Source organism: Candoia aspera, chromosome 14 (assembly GCF_035149785.1).
Source record: "Candoia aspera isolate rCanAsp1 chromosome 14, rCanAsp1.hap2, whole genome shotgun sequence".
Classification (NCBI taxonomy): Eukaryota; Metazoa; Chordata; class Lepidosauria; order Squamata; family Boidae; genus Candoia; species Candoia aspera.
Window position 1 is genome coordinate 7,509,480 of NC_086166.1, and position 22,963 is coordinate 7,532,442.

The 22,963-nt window shown below is 43.1% G+C and overlaps 1 protein-coding gene across 1 annotated transcript; it reads right to left on the reverse strand.

Annotated features, from left to right (window-relative positions):
- Nucleotides 1–264: 264 nt before the first annotated feature.
- TMC5 (transmembrane channel like 5) lies at nucleotides 265–22,410 on the reverse strand. Its single transcript, XM_063315122.1, has 21 exons — nucleotides 22,242–22,410; nucleotides 21,359–21,573; nucleotides 20,383–20,490; nucleotides 18,701–18,800; nucleotides 18,001–18,091; nucleotides 16,504–16,752; nucleotides 15,937–16,088; nucleotides 13,993–14,137; nucleotides 12,911–13,066; nucleotides 11,382–11,545; nucleotides 10,510–10,588; nucleotides 9,990–10,087; nucleotides 9,285–9,380; nucleotides 8,020–8,095; nucleotides 7,140–7,273; nucleotides 5,991–6,164; nucleotides 5,616–5,694; nucleotides 4,598–4,681; nucleotides 2,769–2,861; nucleotides 1,628–1,664; nucleotides 265–877 (listed from the first exon to the last, which is right to left on the reverse strand). Exons 1-21 carry the CDS (start codon nucleotides 22,313–22,315, stop codon nucleotides 768–770), a joined length of 2,514 nt encoding a protein of 837 aa, XP_063171192.1. The 5' UTR covers nucleotides 22,316–22,410; the 3' UTR covers nucleotides 265–767.
- Between the last annotated feature and the right edge of the window lie 553 nt (nucleotides 22,411–22,963).

A 22,963-nucleotide genomic window follows, 5' to 3' on the forward strand; every position in this document is an offset into this window, starting at 1 on the left:
GCAAAAACTGGTGCCTTAAAACTTTTCAGCCAGGCATAAAGTTCTTGATGTTTCTTAGCAATGCTAACAACATCTGACTTGGATAATCTGACTGAAGAAGAAATGGGCAGTTGGCAGCTGCCATTAATATTGTTCCCAAATAAAAGGTTCTTGATCGACTGATTGAAGGTGCAGCTGCTAAGTCAGACAAAGTAAGTGTTTGGGTTGATAACATTCCAACTTCCATTTCCCGCAGTATATCGCCAACCACTCTTTAAGCTGAAATGAGATGTAAATCTGTTTCTGCCTTTATTTCATCATGATGCCACTGTACATGTTCGTCTAAAGAAATCAGTGTTTCCTTCATTGTTCTGTATAAACCTCTGTATAATCTCGGTCAAAAAGAAATCCTCACAACAACAAAAATAAATTTGGAGAGAAAATGATAACAATGCTTACGGAATTATTCCCGGCAGTTACAATCAGGGATGAGTTATATTTCCACACTACCAGATTTCCATGATAAAACTGATTAATCTAGCCTGTTTCCTCTGTTGAAGAGTAAGTTTTGGTGAAGTCTGGGGAGAGATTGTTGTCATAAAGAAGAGTTTGGCGCCTGCGTCTTCTCAAGTCATAATAAAGAAAAACCTCAACAAATGTAAAAGTGTACAGTAATTGGATTTTAAAAGGTCTCACTTTTAGGGGTCTGTCAGTTCCGCCCAAGACCTGATTTGTGCAAATAGCAAAGGAGTGCTTGGTGGGGGGTAGACATTACTTCACTCCTCTCTTCAATTCCACGAGCTTCCTTCTTCCATTTCCCATTCAGCCTCTTGCCTGGCTCTCAAAGCCAAAGCCAGGGCTTCAGATACTCCAGCATTCCTGGCTGTTTGGCTACCCTCTGTTACAAGCAAAAGGAAGAAAACGTGTGGTTCATTGAAGGCATCCCTGTTCTACTAGCCCCTTTAGGTTTCCTTGTCACAAAGCACACCAAATTGCCATAGGTAGCCCCATTGAGCACCCGATCCCCCTGCCCCAGATATCTGTGCACATGTGTGGTCATACGGTCAGTAAAATCACCCTGGTTTCTAGGGAGCTCGATTTCTTTCCCTCTAGAGCTGGGGAAGCCTACACCATATTTTGGCAAAAAAAAAATCTGCCATCAAAGTTTGGTTTTGCCACCAAATTTCAATGGGAGAATTTGGGATGCTCTGAGGTTTATCTCAACCCTTTTACAGAAGGCTACATGAGTGGGTTTCCCTCTTGTCCCGCAAACCAAGTACCAGGAGAAGCTTTGCTGACTTGGGACTTCCCTACAGCCTCTTTCTACACATGACCCATTTGATTATGTCACTTCCCCTTCCAGACGAAACTAAAGACACTTGAGTCAAGCTTGACTTCCAGTGACTACAGAGTTATCTTACTAAGTACCTTTCTCCTAGATGTGTTTTGACTTCCCAGTCTAGCCTACAGTCCTAATACAAACACTGATCATCACTTTTTGAGATAAGCAATATCAACCAGGCCCTGCAATCATGCATGCTTTCAATTTAGCATGTTGAAATTAACTTTATTTTGATGAAAAAGACCCCAAACGCCCATTGTGTAGGCCACTGATACAACTATTCTGCCTAACACTCGTAGTACTTACCATGAGTGAAGCTGCTCATCGCAGGGTATCTAGTGGACTGAAGGAGATAGTCATAACTTTGATTTGAAATACAGATCACGTTTTAAAAGTTATAAAGCAGTTAACTCTTCCAACATATTCTGTGTCTCTGATGTTTATCCCAATGGTACTCATTCATACTACTGACGTAAAAGACTGCTAAAAAACCCAATACGTGAATGATAACATACTTCTGTGCCCTAGTGGAAATCAGGGTAGCCGCTCTGCTTTTTGTTAGCAGCAAATTCATGATGGGACCAGTACTGACTTCGTACTTCCCCACACACTCAACACTTCCTACAGCCCAAACCATCGACTAGTCGACTTGCTGCTCAGTTAAAAGAGTGAGCCTAATGCTGTTCAGACAATTAAGCCAATGACCTCAATGTAGGTACATGGCAATGCACAGAAGGCACAAAGTAAGTTCAACGAGAAAACCCATATTTCTGTGTGTTGCTCTTCTGCAAAAGGAAGGAGAACAGAAGAATCCTAGAGCTCATTTTTCCCCAAAGATCTCTGTAAGCTTCATCTTGTGTTCCTTCCCTAGCCTGCTGCCTTCCTCTATCTGTTGCTCTTTGGGTAGGTTGGCAGCATGGCCAAGGGATGGAAATTACGGAAGTTGCAGTCCAACCCATCTAGGAAGTACCAAACCGGAGAAGGCTGTGCCAAGAACTATCAGAAGCACAGCAGTGTGCAGAAATTGTTTCCAAGGGGTGGAGGCACTGATCAGAGACACTGCTAAGAACGTTTGTGGCTCAACCATCTTGGTAGGGGTATCCTTCAGACAGTCTGGACCAGTGTTTCTCAACCTCAGCAACTTTAAGATGTGTGGACTTCAACTGCCAGAATTCCCCAGCCAGCCATGTTGCTGAGGTTGAGAAACGCTGGTCTAGATTATCATTTCTGTCATCTCCAAACAATGTCAATGCGATGTAATCCAGATGTGTTAAACTATATGGCCAAGACTGGCAAAGAATAATGGGAGGTGAAATCCAACCTATCTAGAGGACAGCAGGGAGGGGGAGGTTAGCATCTGCAATTCAAATGCTTTTATTCAAAGGAAAGTGTTCCAAAGTTGGTTCTTTCTCACTCACACCACACCCTGAACTGCACCCGCTATTACCTCAGTAGCAGAATCTCTATTTTCTGTCCGTGGAGAGTACTCTATGCAGCTGGGCAGCAAAACAGGGATTTGCTGGTTCAAAGACAAGTCCATCTGGAAGACAAGTCAAAATTAGACTTCCCTTCTGTGCTTGACTCCTGTTCTGTGCCGCCAATTACACACCCACCACCAGCTTCTGATAACAAATTCTAGATATTTCTTGTGGTCATAAAACTCTGACCCAAGTCACACAAAGCATGCTACAAGCTCAAACATTTTTGTAGGCCCAAGACCTTAGTTTAGCCAGATAATGCAGGGAGACAAACTAGGTTTCACAAAGATCCAAGTGCCATCCATTTCCAAGCCATGCTTCCAGGTAATCCAGCAACAGCATACCAACAACATCGAAGGGGGGAAACTGTTTGCCCCAGGGAGCCGGCTGCTGGCCCCCTGTAGTTACAATGCGGGACCACTAGCCGCCCAACAGCTGATGAGTGTACCAGCTGTCCTGATTCACCTCAGCTCTTGACCATCTTGTAAAATTCCGGAACATTTAACAGGGTCTCGCAAGCTAGTATGAGCCGGCTTCAGCACACCACTGCCAGCAGTCCTAGGACAACATGTTGTCTACCTGTGAGAGAGGCTGGTTTATCCCCTACAAGCTACGGATGCTGCTGGGCACAGCCAACTCTAGTTCTGATCAATCCACAGGAGTGATGTCACTAGTGCTCTGTGGGAAGAGGTTCTGGCTTAAAGATGCTGAGGCTCTCTTTAGTCTTAACTGTTTGTTTTTAAGGATTTCCTTAAAGTACTGTACAGTACAGGTAGTTCTTGACTTACAACCATTCGTTTAACAATGGTCTGAAGTTACGACAGCCTCGGAATGGGTGCTTTATGGCTTGTAAAGCACTTCTGAGCGTCGTAAAACATCATGCACACCCCCATGGTCACATGATCGCATTTCGGGCGCTTGGCAACCAGCTCGCATTTATGACTGGTTGCAGTGTCCCACAGTCATGTGATGGTATTTTGTGATGTTTTTTGCCATTTTCTGGCAAAAAATGCCCATTGGGGGAGCTGGATTCATTTAACGACCACCATAAAAATGGTTGTAAAATCGGGTCTGACCATGTGGTGACTCGACTTACGACTGCAACAACGTAATGATGGAAATTCCAATCCCAGTTGTGGTCATAAGTCAAGGACTACCTGTACCATCCTTTGACATGATCCATTTTTCCGAATTCACTATCACCATCTGCTGGCAGTCCTAAGAAAAGACAACTCATCATAAGGCATTTTCCCCAAATCCAGAACTGGCTAAAAACGGTCATGGTCGCTCTCCATTCCCCATTCAAAGTATTTTTTTTCCCCTAGATTAAAATCATATCGGGACAATTCAATCACAAATTTCCCCCACCCCTCAAGGTTTCTCTAAGTCTGGTTCTTGTGTTAGCTAGAAATTCAGCCGCTTCCCAGTGCTTGAAGGGCAGGCTAATGTGTCTACCTGGAGCTGCAGCCAAAAGACTCCGCCACCAGAGCACCAACACTAACATTACTGCCATAAATGTAGCACATGTTCTTCCCCAGCTTCCCAACGATTAGCGAACAGCCTTTTCCAATCTGCTGTTTTCCAAATAAAAAATATTTTGGACTGGCTCACATGCTAAGCCATTACGCAGCATGCCTGGTTTGGACTCAGTCACTGTGGTTTATGAGGCATGGCTTGATCGCTAAGCATGTCAGTAGATCCCAGCCAATTGCGCTTTATTGCATTAAACATTTATTAAACAAGCAGCATATGCAATGGGTACATCTGGTCTTTAAAAGCCCAGATCTACAAAACTAACCTCTGGCTGCCTTCCCAAACAGGGCAGCTTCGAAGCTTGCAGCACACGCAATTTCTTCAGTAGAAACATTTTATCTTTGCCTGCCTGCAAAATCGAGAAACAGTTAAATAACAAGGGATGGTGGGTTAGAGGGATTCATTTGATATTTTCCTTTAGAAAATTAACAGGCAAACTGAACAGTCAAATGCCTCTCTGGAAAACTAATCCTTCCTTTGTTTTATTTATTAAACCATTTCTATCCCGCCGCAGTCAAAAAGACTCTCGGCGGCTTCCCCAGAGTTCTACACTTCCACAGTAAAAACTGAAATCAGACAAAAAGATCATAAGTTACAACCATAAAGACTACACTAATCCAATACAACAATAAATGTAATAAAAAAATAAAATTACAGATATATTGCAATCTGTTCAACACTGCAAGTGCAGAGGATCACAGAGCTGGAAGAGATGTTCTAGCCCAAAACTAAAGTTCTCTGATAGGAGACTGTCTAGCCCTGTGATTCTCAAAGAGTGATCTGTAGATCACAGGTGATCGGCTGGCACTTCTCCACATTCACCTGCCAGGCCTTACTTGCTGCCTTAGACTTTCCCTCAAGTGATCAATAAATACTTAATTTTAGATTACAGATTTAGTAGAACATTTAGTTTAAAAAGCCATTAAGGAATAAGAAGGCATAGATATATGCAACTAAATGATGGTTTTATTTGCCAAAAAATTCTAAACTGCCATGTTCTTAAAGATAAAAACATAGGGAGGTGTTTATTTATCTGGGCGGTCCCTGAAATTTCCAAACTTTTATATTTGGTCACCCACAGTTGCAGAAAGTTTGAGAAACACTGGTCTAGCTTCTGCTTGAAGACCTTCAGTGATAGAGCACCCATCCCCTGTAGAAGCAACTAGTCAAACCCCTCAAGTTGTTTCTCCTAATATTCAACAGTAAGCTACCCGCCTGTAATTTAAGTTAATTTGACCAGATCCGGCTATCTAGAGCAACAGTTTCTCTAAGAAAATACTTACGTTAACAATCTGCTGTTGTAGGAGTTTAACCATGGTTTTTCGCCCGTTGATGATCTGCCAGTAGAGGTATGTGAGTATCCTAAAACAGAATTCAGAAATTAAAACTCAGTCTTTATTGGCCAATAAACGATGTTCCATTCGCTCATTCCTCAGCCAAGATCCCCAAAACATACTACTGGACAGAATAAACAACGCCAGGTTTGTGGGGCAAATAATCTATAGAAGCGCTGCATTATTAAAGAGCCTTGAGTTATTTATAAAAATAATAAAGGTGGGATAAAAATTAAATAAATTAAACAAACAAACAATGTTCCTTTAACAAATGGGTCAGCTTCCTTCTCCAACCCACCTCTTTTTCCTTTATGAGAAACTTACAACACAATGATTGAAAGGATGAAGAAGAAATGGGTGCTCTCGACTAAGTTGCGATAGATCCACACCACCCATTCTGAGCTTGGGGAGGAAGCCAAGACTGACACCCAGCCAGAAATAGCCTCGAAGGTAGTTGTCAGACCTCGGAAAGGACCACATGCTTCTGAAGGCTTCCGTCTTGGAAAATGAAGAATAAGAAAAAAGACAGGTTCTTCTTATACAAGTGTAGCCAGTTTATATGTTTGTTGAAGGAAACATCAGAGACATCACTGGATATCTGCTGGGACCATGTTCCCATGGAGATCTGCAGATCCTGAGATCTCCAACCCTATTGAAAAGGGTTACCATGATGGGCAAGACTAGGGACAGGAGCAAAGAGGATTCCGCGTGAACAGAGGAGCTGCCAGCCCTTTGAGGTAGGCCAGGTCAAGAAGATGCATGGCTCTTTACAGGTAGTCCTCGACTTACAACCACATTTGGGACCAGAACTTCCATTGCTAAGTGAGGCGGTCATTAAGTGAGCGATGCCCAATTTTACAACCTTTTTGCCACCATCATTCAGTGAATCACGTGGTCATTAAGCGAAACTGGCTTCCCCCATTGACTTTGCTTGTTGGAAGCTGGCTGGAAAGGCCGCAAATGGCAATCATGTGACCCCACGATGCTGCAACTGTCGTAAATATATGCTGGTTGCCAAGCACCTGAATTTTGATCATGTGACCGCAGGGACGCTGTGACAGTCATAAGTGCGAGGACTGGTGTGGTAAGTCACTTTTTTCAGTGCCATCGTAACTTTGAACGGTCACTAAACAAATGATCATAAGTTGAGGACTACCTATATTGTTGTAGATAGACTAACAGAATCTTGAAAGCCTATCCGAGTTTTTCTCTGCCCCATGTTATAGCAGACAAAATAAGGGGGGTTTATTCTGAGTTTCTTTCTCACGCTTTCCTTTTTTCAAGACTGGATAACCTTTTTCTGAAAGCACCCCCTCCCTTTAAAGGTTTGCTCATTCCTTCCCCATTCCCAAACCCAAGCCTGCATTCCTTCACAAGGACACAATGGATCCAGAGAGTTCTCCAAAGCCTGGGGTGAAATGCTGAATAAGGCCCTGAAGCCACTCAAAAAGGGTGGCCCAAGGAGCTTCTGACCTCCAGACAGTGACCGCGATGACCGACAGGACTCCAGTGAAAGACGGGAAAAAGAGCAGGAAGACAAAAATTGTGTTCATCTGTGATCCTCGCCAAGCTCTGCAGGGCGGCTGGCAGTTCATCAACAGGCTGACCTGGAGGAGCAAGCCAGAGAGAGCATGCCTAGTCAAAGAGGTACAGTCTTTTGGCATTCTCACCAGCAAAATACAGGCCTCTGAAGCTGACGGGGGCACAGCAGTGGCAGGCACAAAAAGACCTCTCATCTGTGAAGCAGGCAACCAAACTGCCCATTTTTTAGGATCTTTGGGGAGGTGGGGGGGGGGTAGCAAAGGCAGAAACAGAAGTCTTAACATCTTGCCACCTAAAATCAGTAATCTGTTGTCAAATGTTGATGGGGCCAACCTGTAGGCCACCCAAAGGAGCAATGAGGCACATGCACACCTTAAGATTCCCCCCTCCCCTGTAACAGCCATAACATGGGGTAGGTTTGGCTCAATATCGTATGTAGCTCATCCATTAGGGCCTGATTGATTGATTGCATGCCATCAAGTCATTGTCGACTCTTAGCAACCACATAGATAGATCTTCTCCATGATGATCTCTCCCTAACCAGGTCCTTCAGCTCTTCCAACAGCACCCCCATCGCCACTGTAACTGGGTTTAGGGCTCAGCAGCATGTATGAACTAGGCCACTGTAGGCTGGCTTAGCAAGCTGGGTGACCCCCGATCATTCCTCATCTTTGTACTGTTCCAGAGTGCTACTGATCATCCCACTGAATGAAAGGGAACCTATCCATGTACAGTACGTAACAGCAAGAGGCTTGAGGGAGAGCAACGGAATTAAGGTTGGCAAGGAAAAAATCGCAGAAAGCAGCCTAACCTTTTTCACACAAAATATTATGAAAAATGTTATCATCTGGATGGCAGGAATCAGAGGGGAGAAGAAGATCCCAATCCTGAATAAGAGAGGGGAAAAAAATGATGTTTGAGTAAGAATTCAAGGTCAGGGTTCTCTTTGTGCACCATTCAACGTAAGGAGAGACTGTTGTCTGTGCTTGGGTAAAAATGCCGGGTATTTATTGACCTGGATTTGTAGCCCACCCTGGGAATGGTCTTGAAAGATCATATGCATAGAGGTAAGAAAACCATGCATCAGCTAAGAGAGGTTAGACCTCAGGTTCTCAGTTCAAACAAAGCAGGAAGTGATGGCTTAATGAAGTCCGTAAGAGGGGAGAAACACTACAAGCTGTAAAACGAAATTCCCAACTATCAGTGGAACCAGGGTCTGCAGCAATTAATCCAGCAAAGAACAGGGAGAAATAGCCCCATCGTTCCCCTGCAATATCAAGATTCTTCCTAAGAAAATTAAGAACAACCTAAGTGTGCTAAGAACCTTGCCCTTGAGATACAGTAATTCTCACTAGCGGTATTTCACACTGCAGCATCACCACCACACCTTTAGGTAAGGTAGGTTTGTTTGTTTTTACAACTTTACAAAAAATTGAAGGTTTTGGGGTTTTTTGCTTTATATCTTACAAGACTTTAGGGACCCAGTTTTCAGCTCCCACCCAATTTATATCAGGACATTTATCAGCAATATTTAGAGGCTTGGGCAGTTTCCTCTGCAGTTTCTCTTGACTCAGAGACACAATAATTCAGACACGTTTGGACCAGCTAAATGATAAAAATGTGGAAGATTTTCAAAATGGCTGGACCCCCTTCTTCAACTATGTAGAATCGACCCAAAAATTAACGTAAATGTGTAAAACATATGAATATAATACAAGATGTAAATATTATGTATCTGACTTATATAATCTCAATAGAACTGTAGAATTATTGTCACCAAATTAGCGAATTGTGAAAAGAAATTATTTAGTTAAGGTATAAAATTGTATTACTTAGGGAGTTGGAAATCCATTTCCTTTCTTTTAAACCTCTTCTTCTCTTTCTTCTTTCTCCTTTCCTTTTTTCTTTCTCTTGTTTTTGCATTTTATGTTTATTGTTGATTTGTCATTCTATGTTTGTATTATTTGTGTAAATAATTTAATAAAGACTATTTAAAAATAATAATAATTCAGACACGTTCAAGCGTATGACAAAGGAAAAATTACAAAACTCTTCAGAATGTGATTTTTCACTCACCATGTCAACGTCTGAGCGTAGATCAAATCCAGAACATTTCGAGCAATGTCAAATTCTGGCACTCCAAGTTTTTTACAGCATTTTGTGCCCATAAGTCTGAAATGGCACATTTTATAGTTACAAAGTTTGGAAACATCTTTCAGAACAGATTATGCAGCAACTGTACAGAAAGACATCCTCGATGTGTAACCATTTGTAAGGTATTTTTTTTCCAAAAGGGAAGTTGTTCTTTTGATCAGTTGAGGATTATCAGGAGTTTCTTTGGAGCGCGGTTGACTGGGCAAAATCAGGATATAAATAAACTAATCTGTGATCTGCAACTAACAAGAGATAGCAAGTTCCAGCCCCTAATTTTTAACAATAGCATCACAGTAGCATTTTTTAAAAATTTGGCAGCTGAAATGAAGAACATTTGGGCTACCCCAAGGTAGACTTTCATGCAACCCCTTCTTCTCTGAGTTCCATTTGGAAACAAAAATTTTTTTTACTGGTTTCTGGATGTGCTTGGAAGGACTCTATTTTTTTTTTACTTTTAAATGAATGTCTTTTGCTCCTGACAGTTGGTTGTAGATTTGGGAGTTCTGCTGATATAACTGTAGCCCATCAGACATGCCTCCAACCTGCCTATTCCTATGTCAGAATTTCCAATCCAAATGTAGAAATGGGAAAGTTTTATCTGAATCAAGTACAGACGTACGCACATACCGTAGGAGAAATTCACCAAAGAATGAACCCAGGAGGCAGCAGACAAAGTCTGCTATGAGCAGCCTGTATATATCTTGGCCAATCAAGGTTTCCCAGCACTAATGGGGAGAACAACAGATTAGGAGATGGTCATTTAGTACATGCAACACGTTAAAGCCAGATCCGGTTCTGCGGACATCGACTCCCAGAATTCTCAGCAGTGGCTATGCTGGCTGGGAAATTCTGGGTAATAACATCAACATGCCTGGAAAATATCCAAGTCAGAGAAGGCTGAGCTAAGCCATCAGTTTATTTGGTTCTTGTTTAACATACTGTGTGAACCCTGAAGTTATCCTTCAGTAATCCTAGTTTATGGCTTAATGTATTGTACAAAACCAGCCAATGGCAGTTGGATCAATAAACCCTAGGAGGATAAACCATGGCTTCTCACAATCTGTAAATCCAGCTTGAGTGAAAGAAGGCCTCACATCACTTCATAAGGAATTTTACGAAGAGTACCAAAACATGTTTGAAAACCTACCTCTACTTTGGATACAGCTACTATGTTGAGCCAGTAGTAGCAGAGGATTCCAATGATAGATATTTTCAGGATGATATTTCTACAAAGAAGAAGCAACAGCTATCAGGATTCAGAAGCATGGGAAGCACACAACTGTTTCCTGAAAGTCTGCTCTGAAAGGTTTGAAGTTGGGAATTTGAAGGCAATCTTCTGTTCATGGAAAAATACCTGGAAAAGAACTATTTCCTTCACTCTCCCCTATCATAGCATGGTGTACAGGTAGCTCTCGCTTAATGACCACAATAGGGACTGGAATTTTGGTCGCTAAGTGATGGGGTCATTAAGCGAGGAACCATGCGATTTATGACCATTTTGCAGTGGTTGTAAATCGAGTCATGTGGTCATAAAGCGAATTGCAACAGTCATAAAGCGAATCAATTGTTCCCAATTGATTTTTTTGGGTCAGAAGCCAGTTGGGAAGGTCACAAATCTTGATCACATGACTGCAGGGGTGGTGTGATGGTTGTAACTTTGAGGACAGATCATAAGTAACTTTTTTAGCCCTGTTGTATCTCCAAACCATTGTTAAATGAATGGTAGTTAAGCGAGGACTACCTGTAGTGGCTAAGGTACTGGATTAGGTTGGAGAGCAGTGAGGTTCCAGTCCCTCCTTAGCCACAGAAGCTCCTTAGGGGACTTTGAACAAGCTACTCTCTCTCAGGTCAACCCACCACACAAAGGGATTGTTGTGGGGAAAGACTGGAGTGCTATTTTTGCTGCCTTGAGCTTCTGAAGGCAAGGCAAGATATAAATCTAACACATAAATACAGTAAATAGATGGCTTGTTACAGTGTGGCTCACTCTAAAAGCGGGCCAAAACGATCACAATGTACCTGATAATAGCAGTGTAGATCTGGTGCCTGGGGTAGGTGAACTTTTCAACCATGCTGGAGAACGAGTACAGGAAAGGCATCACGTGGTTGAGGAGGCTCACCACAATAGGCAAGACCAGCGTGGCAGCTTCATTTTCCAGCTTGTTTTCCCTGTTCAGAAATAACTTGGAAGGGGGTGGGGAGAGAGAAAACGTACGTTAAGAGCTCAGAGTAATATCCTCTTCTCTAAATGGAGTTGAATCTAATTAATTACATTCCTATGATGACTCCTCCAGGGTTTTCGATATTTCTCCGTCCTTCACTTCTGCCTCATTAAAAATGACAGCTCTCTATGGGGAAGAACTATATCATCCTGGGGAGTCCGTCCTTCCATCCAAGCTCAATGCTCTGCTGAGAGCATGCACTTGTACTTAAAACCTATTCCTGGGCACCGGGACCGGGGGAGGACCAGGAGGACGGGGGAGGAGGACAGGGAGGATGGGGGAGGACCGGGAGGATGGGGGAGGAGGACTGGGAGGACGGGGGAAGGAGGACAGGGAGGACAGGGAGGATGGGAAAGGAGGACAGAGGACGGGGGAGGACGGGGAGGATGGGGAAGGAGAACAGGGAGGACAGTGGAGGACGGGGAGGAGGGGAGGGGGAGGACGGGGAGGACAGGGGAGGATGGGAAATGGGGACAGAGAGGACGGGAGGACAGGGAAGGGACGGGAGAGGGGGACGGGGGAGGACGGGGAGGAGGACAGGGAGGACGGGGGAGGACAGGGAGGATGGGGGGGATGGGGGAGGACGGGGAGGAGGGGGAGGGTGGGGGAGGAGGACGGGGAGGACAGGGGAGGACCGGGGGGACGGGGGAAGGAGGACAGGGAGGACGGGGCGGGGAGGGCAGGGGAGAACGGGGAGGAGGGGGGGAGGAGGACGGGGAGGACGGGGAGGAGGGGGAGGGGGGAGGACGGGGGGAGGAGGACAGAGAGTTAGGGTTAGGACAGAGAGAACAGGGTAGGACAGGGAGGATGGGGGAGGAGGAGGGAGGATGGGGAGGACAGGGGAAGGAGGACGGGGAGGACGGGGGAAGGAGGACGGGGAGGACGGGAAAGGGGGACAGAAAGGACAGGGGACGACAGGGAGGACGACAGGGAGGACGGGGGCCAGGAGGACGGGGAAAGGAGGACTGGGAGGACGGGGGAGGGCCGGGAGGACGGGGGAGGGGGACAGGGAGGATGGGGGAGGGCCGGGAGGACCGGGAGGATGGGGGAGGAGGACAGGGAGGACAAGGAGAAGGAGGAGGAGGAGGTTCCAACCAGCCGCTTTGGGAGGGGTATCAAGCAAATAGACTTATTTTACACTTCCTGGACTTTTAGGTAGGCTTGTGGCCTCTCAGTCCCTCCGCCTCTCTTGAATTTGGAAAGCAGTTCTCAGACACGCACTCGTGCTTAAAACCCATTCCCAGGGACATTACATATTTATTCGATATTTAATAAAGGCGTGACAAAGCAAAGAAGGGGAAGGGAAGCAGGATAATTGCACCTGACCTGTAAATTGATGAGGGAAAAGAAATAAATGCCGGCACACGAAGCCACCGCAGAGCCCAGCGAGAGAAACCAGATGGCCAGATGAATAGAGATGCGGGAAATCCTCCCCTTCAGAGAAAGCTTCAGAGATTCAGCATGCATGTCGGAAAGGGTCTCCTAGGATTAAAAAGAGCAGTTCAGGAAGTTAGAAGCTTGGGACGGGAATTCAGGCCTGGCTTTGCACTCAGCAGCTGCCCTAAGGTTCAGAAGGCCTAGTTGGGAATTAATTGGCAAAATCAAGGAGTAGCGCTAAAAGATAGTTTGGTGGATTGAGTATGAATATCACCTTATGAATCAAATATTTCCCCTCCCTACTTCCCAAAAGGAGACCATCAAAGGATGGGAGAAAAAATGACCACAGAATAAATTATTTTCTGCGGTGTCAACTCTGAGAAAAAGTGGCATCTCGATGTGTGAATACTTTACTCCCTGCCTTAGGACGACTTCTTATACACCTCCTCCTAAAATTCCAGTTCGATCAAAATAACATGTGGCTAACAAAATTATACTAAAACCAACTTAACACTGACTTTTTTTAAAGCTTTCTGTAAAATCATTGCCAGCCCATCTAGGTTAAATGACATCACATATTCTAGAAATGGTACTAGTCAACATGTCAGGTATATTTAACCAAGGGGAACAGGTAGTCTTACCAGTGGCTACGGACTACCCGTTCTTATAGATAAAAATACCATACTAGTCATCACTGAGGGACCAGGTGTCTTTCGAACTGTGGTCTTTGGTCCACAATGACCAAATTGATGTTCCAAGATGATTCACAACTGGGACACAAACATTCTCCTCTGTGGCCCCAGAAACTAATATTTTGCTTCCAATCTAGCTAAAATACAATCATCAGGATTAGCAGCATTGCCTTCTATGGACTTTAACCAATTTTTCAAGCCACAGAAATCGGTGGCTATCATATCCTTGTGGCAGGGATTTTTTTTTTTAAATAAATTCCTTGGTTTTAGCTCTTCTGCAAATCTCTGCTAGTATTTCACCTTCCTCACCTATCTCAGTGCGACTGCCATCATCTTTACCTTGATCTGCGTGCTGATATTTTTCTGATTCATCTGTACAGCTTTCTCGCCGATTACACTGAAGTCCCAGATGCAGAGGAGCTTGGCAGCGTTTCCAGAGTGAGTCTGAGGTGTAATGACGTTGTTACGGAAGGATTTAGCCATGCTGTCGTGGGAAAGGCATAGGGAGACGGTAGAAAGAGAAAAGATGGCAGACTTCTTTATGTACATTTTCCACTTCTGCAACGGAAAAAGATTCTGTAAGTGGCATTTGGAATGCTATTATTTCCATCTGGCTCATACTTTGCTCTGCCAATGGTGCTGAACTGGTGGCCTGCAAGGGTTCTTACAGATGGTCCCTGGTACAGGCCCTAAAACATACATAATTTTTTAAAATAGCTGAATTTTCGCAGAATTGGCAAAAGCCTCAGCAGATTGGGCAGCCAATCTCGTAAGAATAGCCAGTTTGGTGTCGTGGTTAAGGCATCAGGCTAGAAGGTGGGGGACCATGAGTTCTACTCCCGCCTTGGGCACCAAGCCAGCTGGGTGACCTTCGGCCGGCCACTTTCTCTCAGCCCTAGGAAGGAGGCAGTGGCAAACCACTTCTGAAAAACCTTGCCAAGAAAACTGCAGGGACTTGTCCAGGCAGTTTCCGAGAATCGGACACAACTGAACAGATAAAAAAAGATGTGTAATAAAGACAGACAAACAGACAGGATGTTCCACTGAAACAAAAACTGCTCCACTAAGCTGTAACTTAATTTGTTCAGCTTTGCCTTATTGTGCTGATGACACCCAGCCAAATGTCCCTTATTCAGTGCATTCCAGCCTTTATGTAGGTATTTGCCTGCTTTGCCATTGTGGTAACTCAGCATTCTTGTGGCCCATTCTTTCTCCAATGCAACTGCTTGGGAGAGGCTGTGTGCCTGAGTCCAATTACAAGCAACATAATAATGCAACAAGGAAGAGAATGAAAGGAAGGGCCTGATTACATATATTCAAAGAAGTAAACTGCTTCCCAGGTAATGAAGCTGTTGGTTGCCCTGGCTGTTCCTTTTGCTTTTAATTCTAAAAACAAAAAGGAGAGAAACCATTTTGGGAGAGATTATTTGGAGTGGTAAAACACTGAAGGGGGTTGCTGTGAGTTTTTTCTGCTCTCCAAATCCAAAATTCTGCTTCTTAACGCTTCATCCATTTCAAGCCTGCAGACCTGGGCTCTTTCTTGTGCACATCTGGAAACTGTGGAGCAAATCCCCAAGAATATGATTCAATTTTGAGTTGGCCCCCAAGACTCATAGAAGCAACCATGGGATATTTCTTTCCTTTTTAGAAATCCATTTTGTTTTATAAAACCAAACATTCAATACTTAAGGAGAGATTTGTATTTTGAAAGGACGGCCGTTTCATGCCAGGCTTTTGAACCTTGTGAGCAATAAGCTTTTTTTTGCCAATGACTATTAAAGCTGCCTTAACACATTATGTTTCTATCTTCAAACTTTGCCAAAACTGCAGTAATTCAGTTTTCTTTCTCACTCTGAATGGGACAATGAAAAATTATTCCAACGTTGAGCACAGGATGATACTTAGCACACTATTTTTTTAGTTGTCAGCAGATGGTCTACGCTGCCATTACAGCCACTTTTGAAACAGAATTATTTTTATGTTTAAGTAATATTCGAGACAGCCACAGTCCCACACTTTTGTTTTAATAAAACACATTACTCTTTGAAATTACAGACATTGGAAAATACAGATGTATCCAATTATATTCCACCTCTCTCCAGGCTTCGTTGTGGCTTCCACAGGGATCTCCCCTTATTTTATCTCCCCAACAAGAACTCAGTGAGGTGGGCAGAGGGCTAAGAGAGTGACTGGCCCAAAGTCGCTTAGAGAGTTTCCATGACTGAGGATGGTCTTGAACTTGGATCCCACCCCCCCGCTAGTCCAGCACCTTAAGCAACGTACCTGTAGATCAAGCTGAGAAAGCAGATGATAAAATAAATCCCAATTGTGAAAATGTAAGCGAGTTGCATGTAATACGGTGAGGTGTTCTCAATTTTTGCTATTGTAGCGTTGGTATAAAAGCCGCTGTAGAGCACAGTGTTTGTAAAGTAACCCTGGAACAAGTATCAGAATTCAACAGTTCAGCAAGAGATTTTTATTGATCGTATCAGTTGTCTAACACTCTTCCCTCCCCATACAGGCAGAGAAGAACTCCCTGGTATTCAGCCTGTTTCACGCTGGGTTTATTTTGTAACACCCTTACTTTGGGATGCTTCCACCTAAACAGTCTTTTTAAACAGGCAATTAGAGTCACACACCATACTAAAACATGGTTTGCTTGCTGGGCTTAGCGTGCTGTGTGAATCCAAACGCTGAAGTCTATAAACCATGATTCATGGCTTAGCATATCAAGTGAAGCCAGCCAATTATGGTTGAATCAATAAACCACAATTAAATCAGGTTAATACAATGGCAGGAAACAAGAAAGGCCAGCTCTGTCTCAATTTTTCATTTTATAAACACACGTACAGCTCCGGTGAAAAACTCCAGACCCGTGAAGGAAAGGTGGTTTGGTTGGGCTGCAATCAGCTGAGGAACAGCAAGAAAGCTGAAGTTCACAAGGAATGAGAAAATGTTGAACATGAGGAGCCACGACAGGAACAGAAAGTAGGAATGGATGCTGGTCCCAAATTGGCTGCCAATGTCTTTGAGCATCTTCTGCCAAAACCAAAAAAGCTGAAGGCAGTCCACAAGGCTGTTCTTTAGCTGCCGGAAGGTCTAGGAGAGGAAACCAAAATCACAAGCAAACAGAAGACTTGGCTAAATATGGCGTCCAATTCTGCTTTCAATAGCAGCTGGTCATCATTGCTATGAAACGCATCATGCCAAAACCATCAAGTGATTTGCTTAAGCAGAGTTTAATAAAGAAGCCCTAACTGCTTGGGTCCGCACTATGCAAGAAGCTGAATACCAACCAATTACTTTCTGGTTTTATCAAGTTTCAGATGCAAAATAACTCTATCAGGCTTGACAATACATACCTTGACTCACAGCGGAGGAACCCCCCCCCCATCCATATTAAGAGCAAACATCTCAGGCCAGCTTGGAGAGGCTAATGCATCCCCCTTCTCAGTCACTGCAGCATACCAGCAGTGATACACTAGATGGTTGGGACTGATGGAAACTGAAGTCTAAAATATAAAGCGAGTAGAGCCTGCACATCCTTGCAATCGATAACATTCTTCTTTCTCTCAACAAATGCTCCTTATTCAACAAAGGCAGTTAACAAGAGAAGAATTTCAAGGCTTACAGGGAGCAACCTGCATACTCCTTCCACCCACCGCTCTCATACCCACCTGTCTCTCTTTCTTCCCAGGGAGGAAATGTAGAGATTAAGGAGGATGACCTTGATGGAGATAAGCAAAAGCTGTTGCCTAGGCAAAAGATGTAATGGTATGTGAGAATGACCTTGGGAGACAGGAGGAAATGCCGCACACTTGGCAGCAGGTCAGGTAAGAGGCAGCTGAGCCTGCAGAAGGAATGAGGGAGTGGCAAACGTCTCAGAAGGGACCCTCCCTAGTTTCTTGGACTGTAAAGGTGAGGGGGAAAAGATGTATTTTCAGACTTGCAAGATTCTGTTAATGTAACCTTACAATAAAGATGGAGCTAGTATTCCTGGGTGTGCTTTTTGTCTGGACTACCTTGCAAGGTTGACAAAAGGGGATTTTTTAAGTCCAGAGCATCCAGATAACATTTGGAAGTGGCTCGGACAGACACCTCCTTAATGCACTGGACTATTAGGAGGAGGAAGAGGTCCAGCACAATCAGACTGGCAAGATTCTGTTATTATAACCAATCTCAATAAAAATACTTCTAGTCTTCCTGTGGAGTTGACTTCCTGGTCTGGTCTATCTAGTGGGGCTGGCAGGAAACATAGGAACAAGGTCATTCATCTGGGCATCCCCTATGTTGTGGGCACCCTGATCTTCTGCCCTATAGTCTGGCAATAACAGGATCGCTCCTTACCAAAGCTGTGCTGTAGAAGCACTGGGCACAACAATTAAGATGCGCATCCCCACTGTAGGATTTCTTTTTTCTTTCTGTAAGAACACGGTTCCTGTCAAATATCAGACAGCAAAATGATATTAGCGAGATGGGTGGGTGGGTGGGTGGCTGGGTGGAAGCAAGCTCTTTGAAAACTTTATTATCTCATCCTAAATTAGCAAGTCTAAAATACCAGATTAACGAAAGGTTATAAAACTCTAGAAGTTGCTTAAAATCAGTTTTTTCCCCTTATTTCGTTCTCCTTCCTGCAAGATAAGACCCACATGTTCCATTAGCAAAATGTGACCATGTGAACAACATGCTTATTTAGACATTTAAAACCTTTCCTATCAACTAAATAAAGAATATTTTGATATTTTGTATCCAAAACCACTTATAGGGAAGTTTACAAACCAAAAACAAAACAAACAGGTCTACATAAACCCGGAGAGAAAATTAAAGTGAGAACCAACGACAGAATAACAAGAGCTTTTTCCAGCACTTCAATTAAATGTCAGTCTTTTCCTATTTCTGCATAATAGAAATGTCTGTATGCAAATGCTTGCTAGATGAGGAGAAGGAAAAGAATAGAAGGAGGTGAAATATTCACATGTAAGATAATGCATTTTTAACCCCTGTAAGTTAGCTAAGTACCCTCAGAATAAAAATATGTGCCTGCTACCTAATCTCACGTTTTTCTTTCATTGACTTGGGAATCTTCTGGATTGCTTTAACTCTTTCACTGGTAGACACGATTGACAGATCGTTGATTAATTTTTCTTCTGAAAAAATAAAGATGGAAATACAATCAGGAGACAGATGGGATTCATACATCCCATGAAGTCAGTTTTTCAGTTGATTTCAGGTAAATTTCTGTGGGTGAGTCGTCTCATAATTAGGAGGCAACACAGCCCCACCAAACAAAACAGGAATCTTTTGCATTCCTCTTAGGTGGGGATCTAAGAGACCTGGGATGTCACATTGTTTGAGCTGGCATACAACACCGTAAACATGGTATATAAACCATAATGGCTGAGTTGCATTCCAATAGTCAACGATGATAACAACAGCAATCAGAGTTCCTGATGGAACTCCAAAATTTCAGAAGAAAACGGAAGAGAACAGGATTAAATAAAATAAATAAACAACTGGCCTTCTTGTCTCTTTGCTTCCATGTATCCTGGGTCTAGACGAAGCAAGCTGGGAGTCACAAAAGCTGCATCACTGTCTCGCCTGCTACATCTCCGGACGTCAACTGTAGTAAAAGAATTAACCGTGGCAAGTTTCAATGAATTTGCAAATAACTGCACAATGATACATAAATTGAATCAGAAATCTATGCCTACCTAGCCTAGAACTGCCTACATCCTGATCGCACTTGCCAAGAAGGGAAAAAGAGCAAACCATTTCATAGTATTACTCAATAAAGGAGAAAGGAATGAGGAAAAGGCCATAGAAGAGCCACTGTTGTGGCAAAGTAACCGTTGCCCTTCCTAACAACACCGCTCAAATCCACCCATTCACTCCAATTTATTGCTTTAGCAGATTAAAGGACTGATCAAGGGAGATTCTGAGTTGAGATTCCACATGGCTTGTTTAACCACCGTTTATCGGCTCAGCCAGTTGGTTGGGTTCAGGCAACACACAAAGCCCTAAGCCCAGGTAGACAAACCACAGCATTTGAATTCACAACAGACCAGCTGCACAAAACCTGGACTGCAAGCAAGCTTCAGCAGGAGGATCTGAGAGATCTGGGATGTCGTGATGTTGTTTGGGTCTGCATACAACACCATAAACATGGTACGTACACCATAATGGCGGAGCTGCACAACATGTTAAGCTTTTCTAGCTAGGTTATGGCTTGTTACTTCCTTGGGTTGAAATAACCCAATTGCTGACGTCTTTTTGGTGCCAGGCTAAGCTCCTTCTCTGGGCATTTTAAGTGACTGCCTTACACTTGGGTGGGAACATTTAGCCCCTCATCATTTCTGGGCTACTTATCAAAGTCTTTTATTGCGTTTATTATTTTTTCCGTTGGTTTATTACTTCCTGTTTTAAGTAAATTTTTTCCTCTGCCAAGAGAACTTCAGTAATTGGTTGGATTAGAAATATGATTACCGTTTGCCTCTATCTCTTTTGTGGATATTTACAGGATAATTTCTAATATCTGCTCACTAAGGACTTGACAGAAATATTGATATTCTTCCCTGCATTCTTCTTTTGGTATTTGCTTTTCAGTCTTTTCTGGCCCAGAATGAAAATGTGAATTATTTCTGAGTGTTCCTGTTCTCTGTCACTTTTAGTGGAAAAATGTTCTCCCTGAAGGACTTTCATCTGAACACATTAAATTGTCTTAAATCTTACCTCTCTCTGATTCATCTGAATACCTATCTGCATCCTGAATATTGAAAGCCTGGCTGGTAGTAGGCAACGTCCATCCAAATTCTGGTTCATATTCAAAGGAAGGATTAACTATAAAGCAAAAAGAAAAATTTAGAAAAATCTGAACTGTTTACTTGTCTTGTAATGCATACAGACTGGATTCATATATCTTGTTAACCTAACTTTCTTAATCCATGATTGACTGAATAAACCACAATGGGCTAGGTTCATACAACATGGCTAAACCATGAGCTATGGTTTGCAAACTGCAATGGCTGGATTCATAAGACATGCTAAGCTACAAACAAGCTAATCACATTTTATCATAGCGTAATGTAGGACCCCAAACACAGAAAATGAGGGATATCTCGGCTATAACATTTCCATCTGATAGGTGAGTTTTCTACATGCAGGGAAATATGTATTTGGAACAACATTAAGTCAAGGGAACCTCCACCCCAAATTTGAAGTGGTACAACCCAGACCCAAATTGACCAGCTCAATACGAATGAGGACACAGCCAAATTCAGAAGACTCATGCAGGCACACTTACAACCCTTCTGATCATTGCTCCAAACATTAACGATTAAAAGTTGCATGCTCTCAGATGTTTGGCATGAGGACTAGAAGTATTTGTTTAACCAGAAAACAACAACCTGGGATTGTGAATCTGCAAGCAGCAGATCGTAGAATCCTGGTAGGGTTAAAAACATTCTGTACATAAAAACCAATCAAGATGCCATGACAGCACCATCCCACAGATGTAGGCTAACCATCTGCATCCCCAAATGGATTCCTAAAGAGACAGGTCTTCATAGCCTTCAGAAACCCTATCTGGTAGACTCATGTCTACATCTATAGATACCAATACAGACTTATCTCTATGTCTACAGAATACTGTGGACACCTCAAAATTATCTGCATTGTTTTGACCTATACATTCAGTAGAGCTACATACCATGTGCATTTCCATATGGGTTTGAGCTGGGCAATTCAAACCCAAAATCTCTTGGTTGATATTCCGCCTCATATTGACTCTGTACTAAGTTCAGGGGTATTAGAACTGGTGAATTCTGCCTTTGTCCTCCATCCTTGTTGTAATCATCAAAGGGGACATAAGGAAAGGTATTATCTGAATTGTGATTAAAAGAAGTACTCCTTTGAGAAGGTCTTCTGCAGAACAAAGAAAGAAGGGGGAAGTTAACCATTATCCAAACCTAATAAAGGTATGGCTTTCAAACTCACCTACAGATGCCACAGAATCCTGGTGGAATTACGTCTCCTGTGCAATTATTACAGATCAGAGAACAACTTGGATTCCCTAACAGTACAGTTTGTTGCATCCCTACTCAGAAAGAAGATGTAAAAATGTAAAACACAAACTTGGGAAACCTTTCAGAGTTGAAAAGAAGGGTGTAAGTACCCTCTTTTTCTAAAAGTGAAGTCCCCATGCTGGCTGGGGAATTCTAGGAGTTGAAGTCCACACATCTTAAAGTGGCCAAGGTTGAGAAATACTGAGTTAAAGGGTGATGCCAAAAGGATTGTAGATTAAAAGAAGGGCACTGAGTAACACAACAAGGTAGGTTGCTGAATGTCAGGAGCAACCTTAAAGCTTTTATTTCAAGTAACTGAAATGAAACATGGAAAACAGAAATTGAACTGATGCTGGGGAAGGCAGAGTTGGCAGGCACACTGAACAGGAGTACCTTTATGAGAAAAGGAGGAAATATTGCAATATTTTCATCACCAATTCCACTTCTAATAGCCCCATTAACAAAAACCAAATAGCTATCCAGATTTCTTCTAAGCACAGATACAGCTCTCCCTGATTGCAAACTTACAACTTGTCGATTTCCAATGTTTCAGAATGGTGGTAGTCAGGATTTTCAAGGATATCACTGTAAGGAAAGGACATGATGGATCCAAATCCTGCCCTTTGTCGGATACAGCCCCTGGAAATTTATTTAGATTATCTCGGTTCTGCAAATCTCATCTTGAAGAACCTATTTCAAAAGAAATTAACACCATGGATGTTATGGAGAGTATTAGAGAGTTCTTCAAGAAGGCATCTATTTTTCAGTTAGTATCCTAACAGGCAGGAACCACGCTGAGACAAGGAATAAGTCTCTAGTGTTTTATTACTGCTACATTAGATAGAAAATCCTAACAAACTGAAGAAGCGTGAGAAAACCCATACAGATAAACCCCAAAAGTCAAGGCGGGTCTGTTCTGCGTCTCTTTGAATGACTGCTCAGTTCCTCGCTACTACGCATGCATTTTCCCCCCTGGATAGGGGCCCCCTCCTGCTCACCATCAGTGTGTTAGCAGAATGCTGGGAAAGCCTTTAGCCCAGGAGAGATCAGAAAAGTCACACACCAGGCATTTCTATAAAAATAATTTATTTACAAAAAGCAAAACAAAAGCAAAACATATTTAAAGGACTTAGCTCTCATTGAGAGCAAGCCTGGCTTGCTACATATCGGCAGAGAGAAAAAAAGAGGAAGTAAGAAACAAGTCCGGGCAGGATCCTCCCCCCAGGCGATTTGCATCAAGCACGTGAAAG

Bases quoted from the DNA above. Each gene is read 5' to 3' on its own strand.
- TMC5 (XM_063315122.1), bottom strand. From the start codon at position 22,315: ATGTCCTTTCCTTACAGTGATATCCTTGAAAATCCTGACTACCACCAT. The intron at 13,067-13,992 runs GTAAAGATGATG...TTTTAATCCTAG, and splicing joins ATATCAGCACGCAGATCAAG to GAGACCCTTTCCGACATGCA. The intron at 1,665-2,768 runs GTAATAGCGGGT...TATCTCCTTCAG, and splicing joins ATAGAGATTCTGCTACTGAG to TCCACTAGATACCCTGCGAT.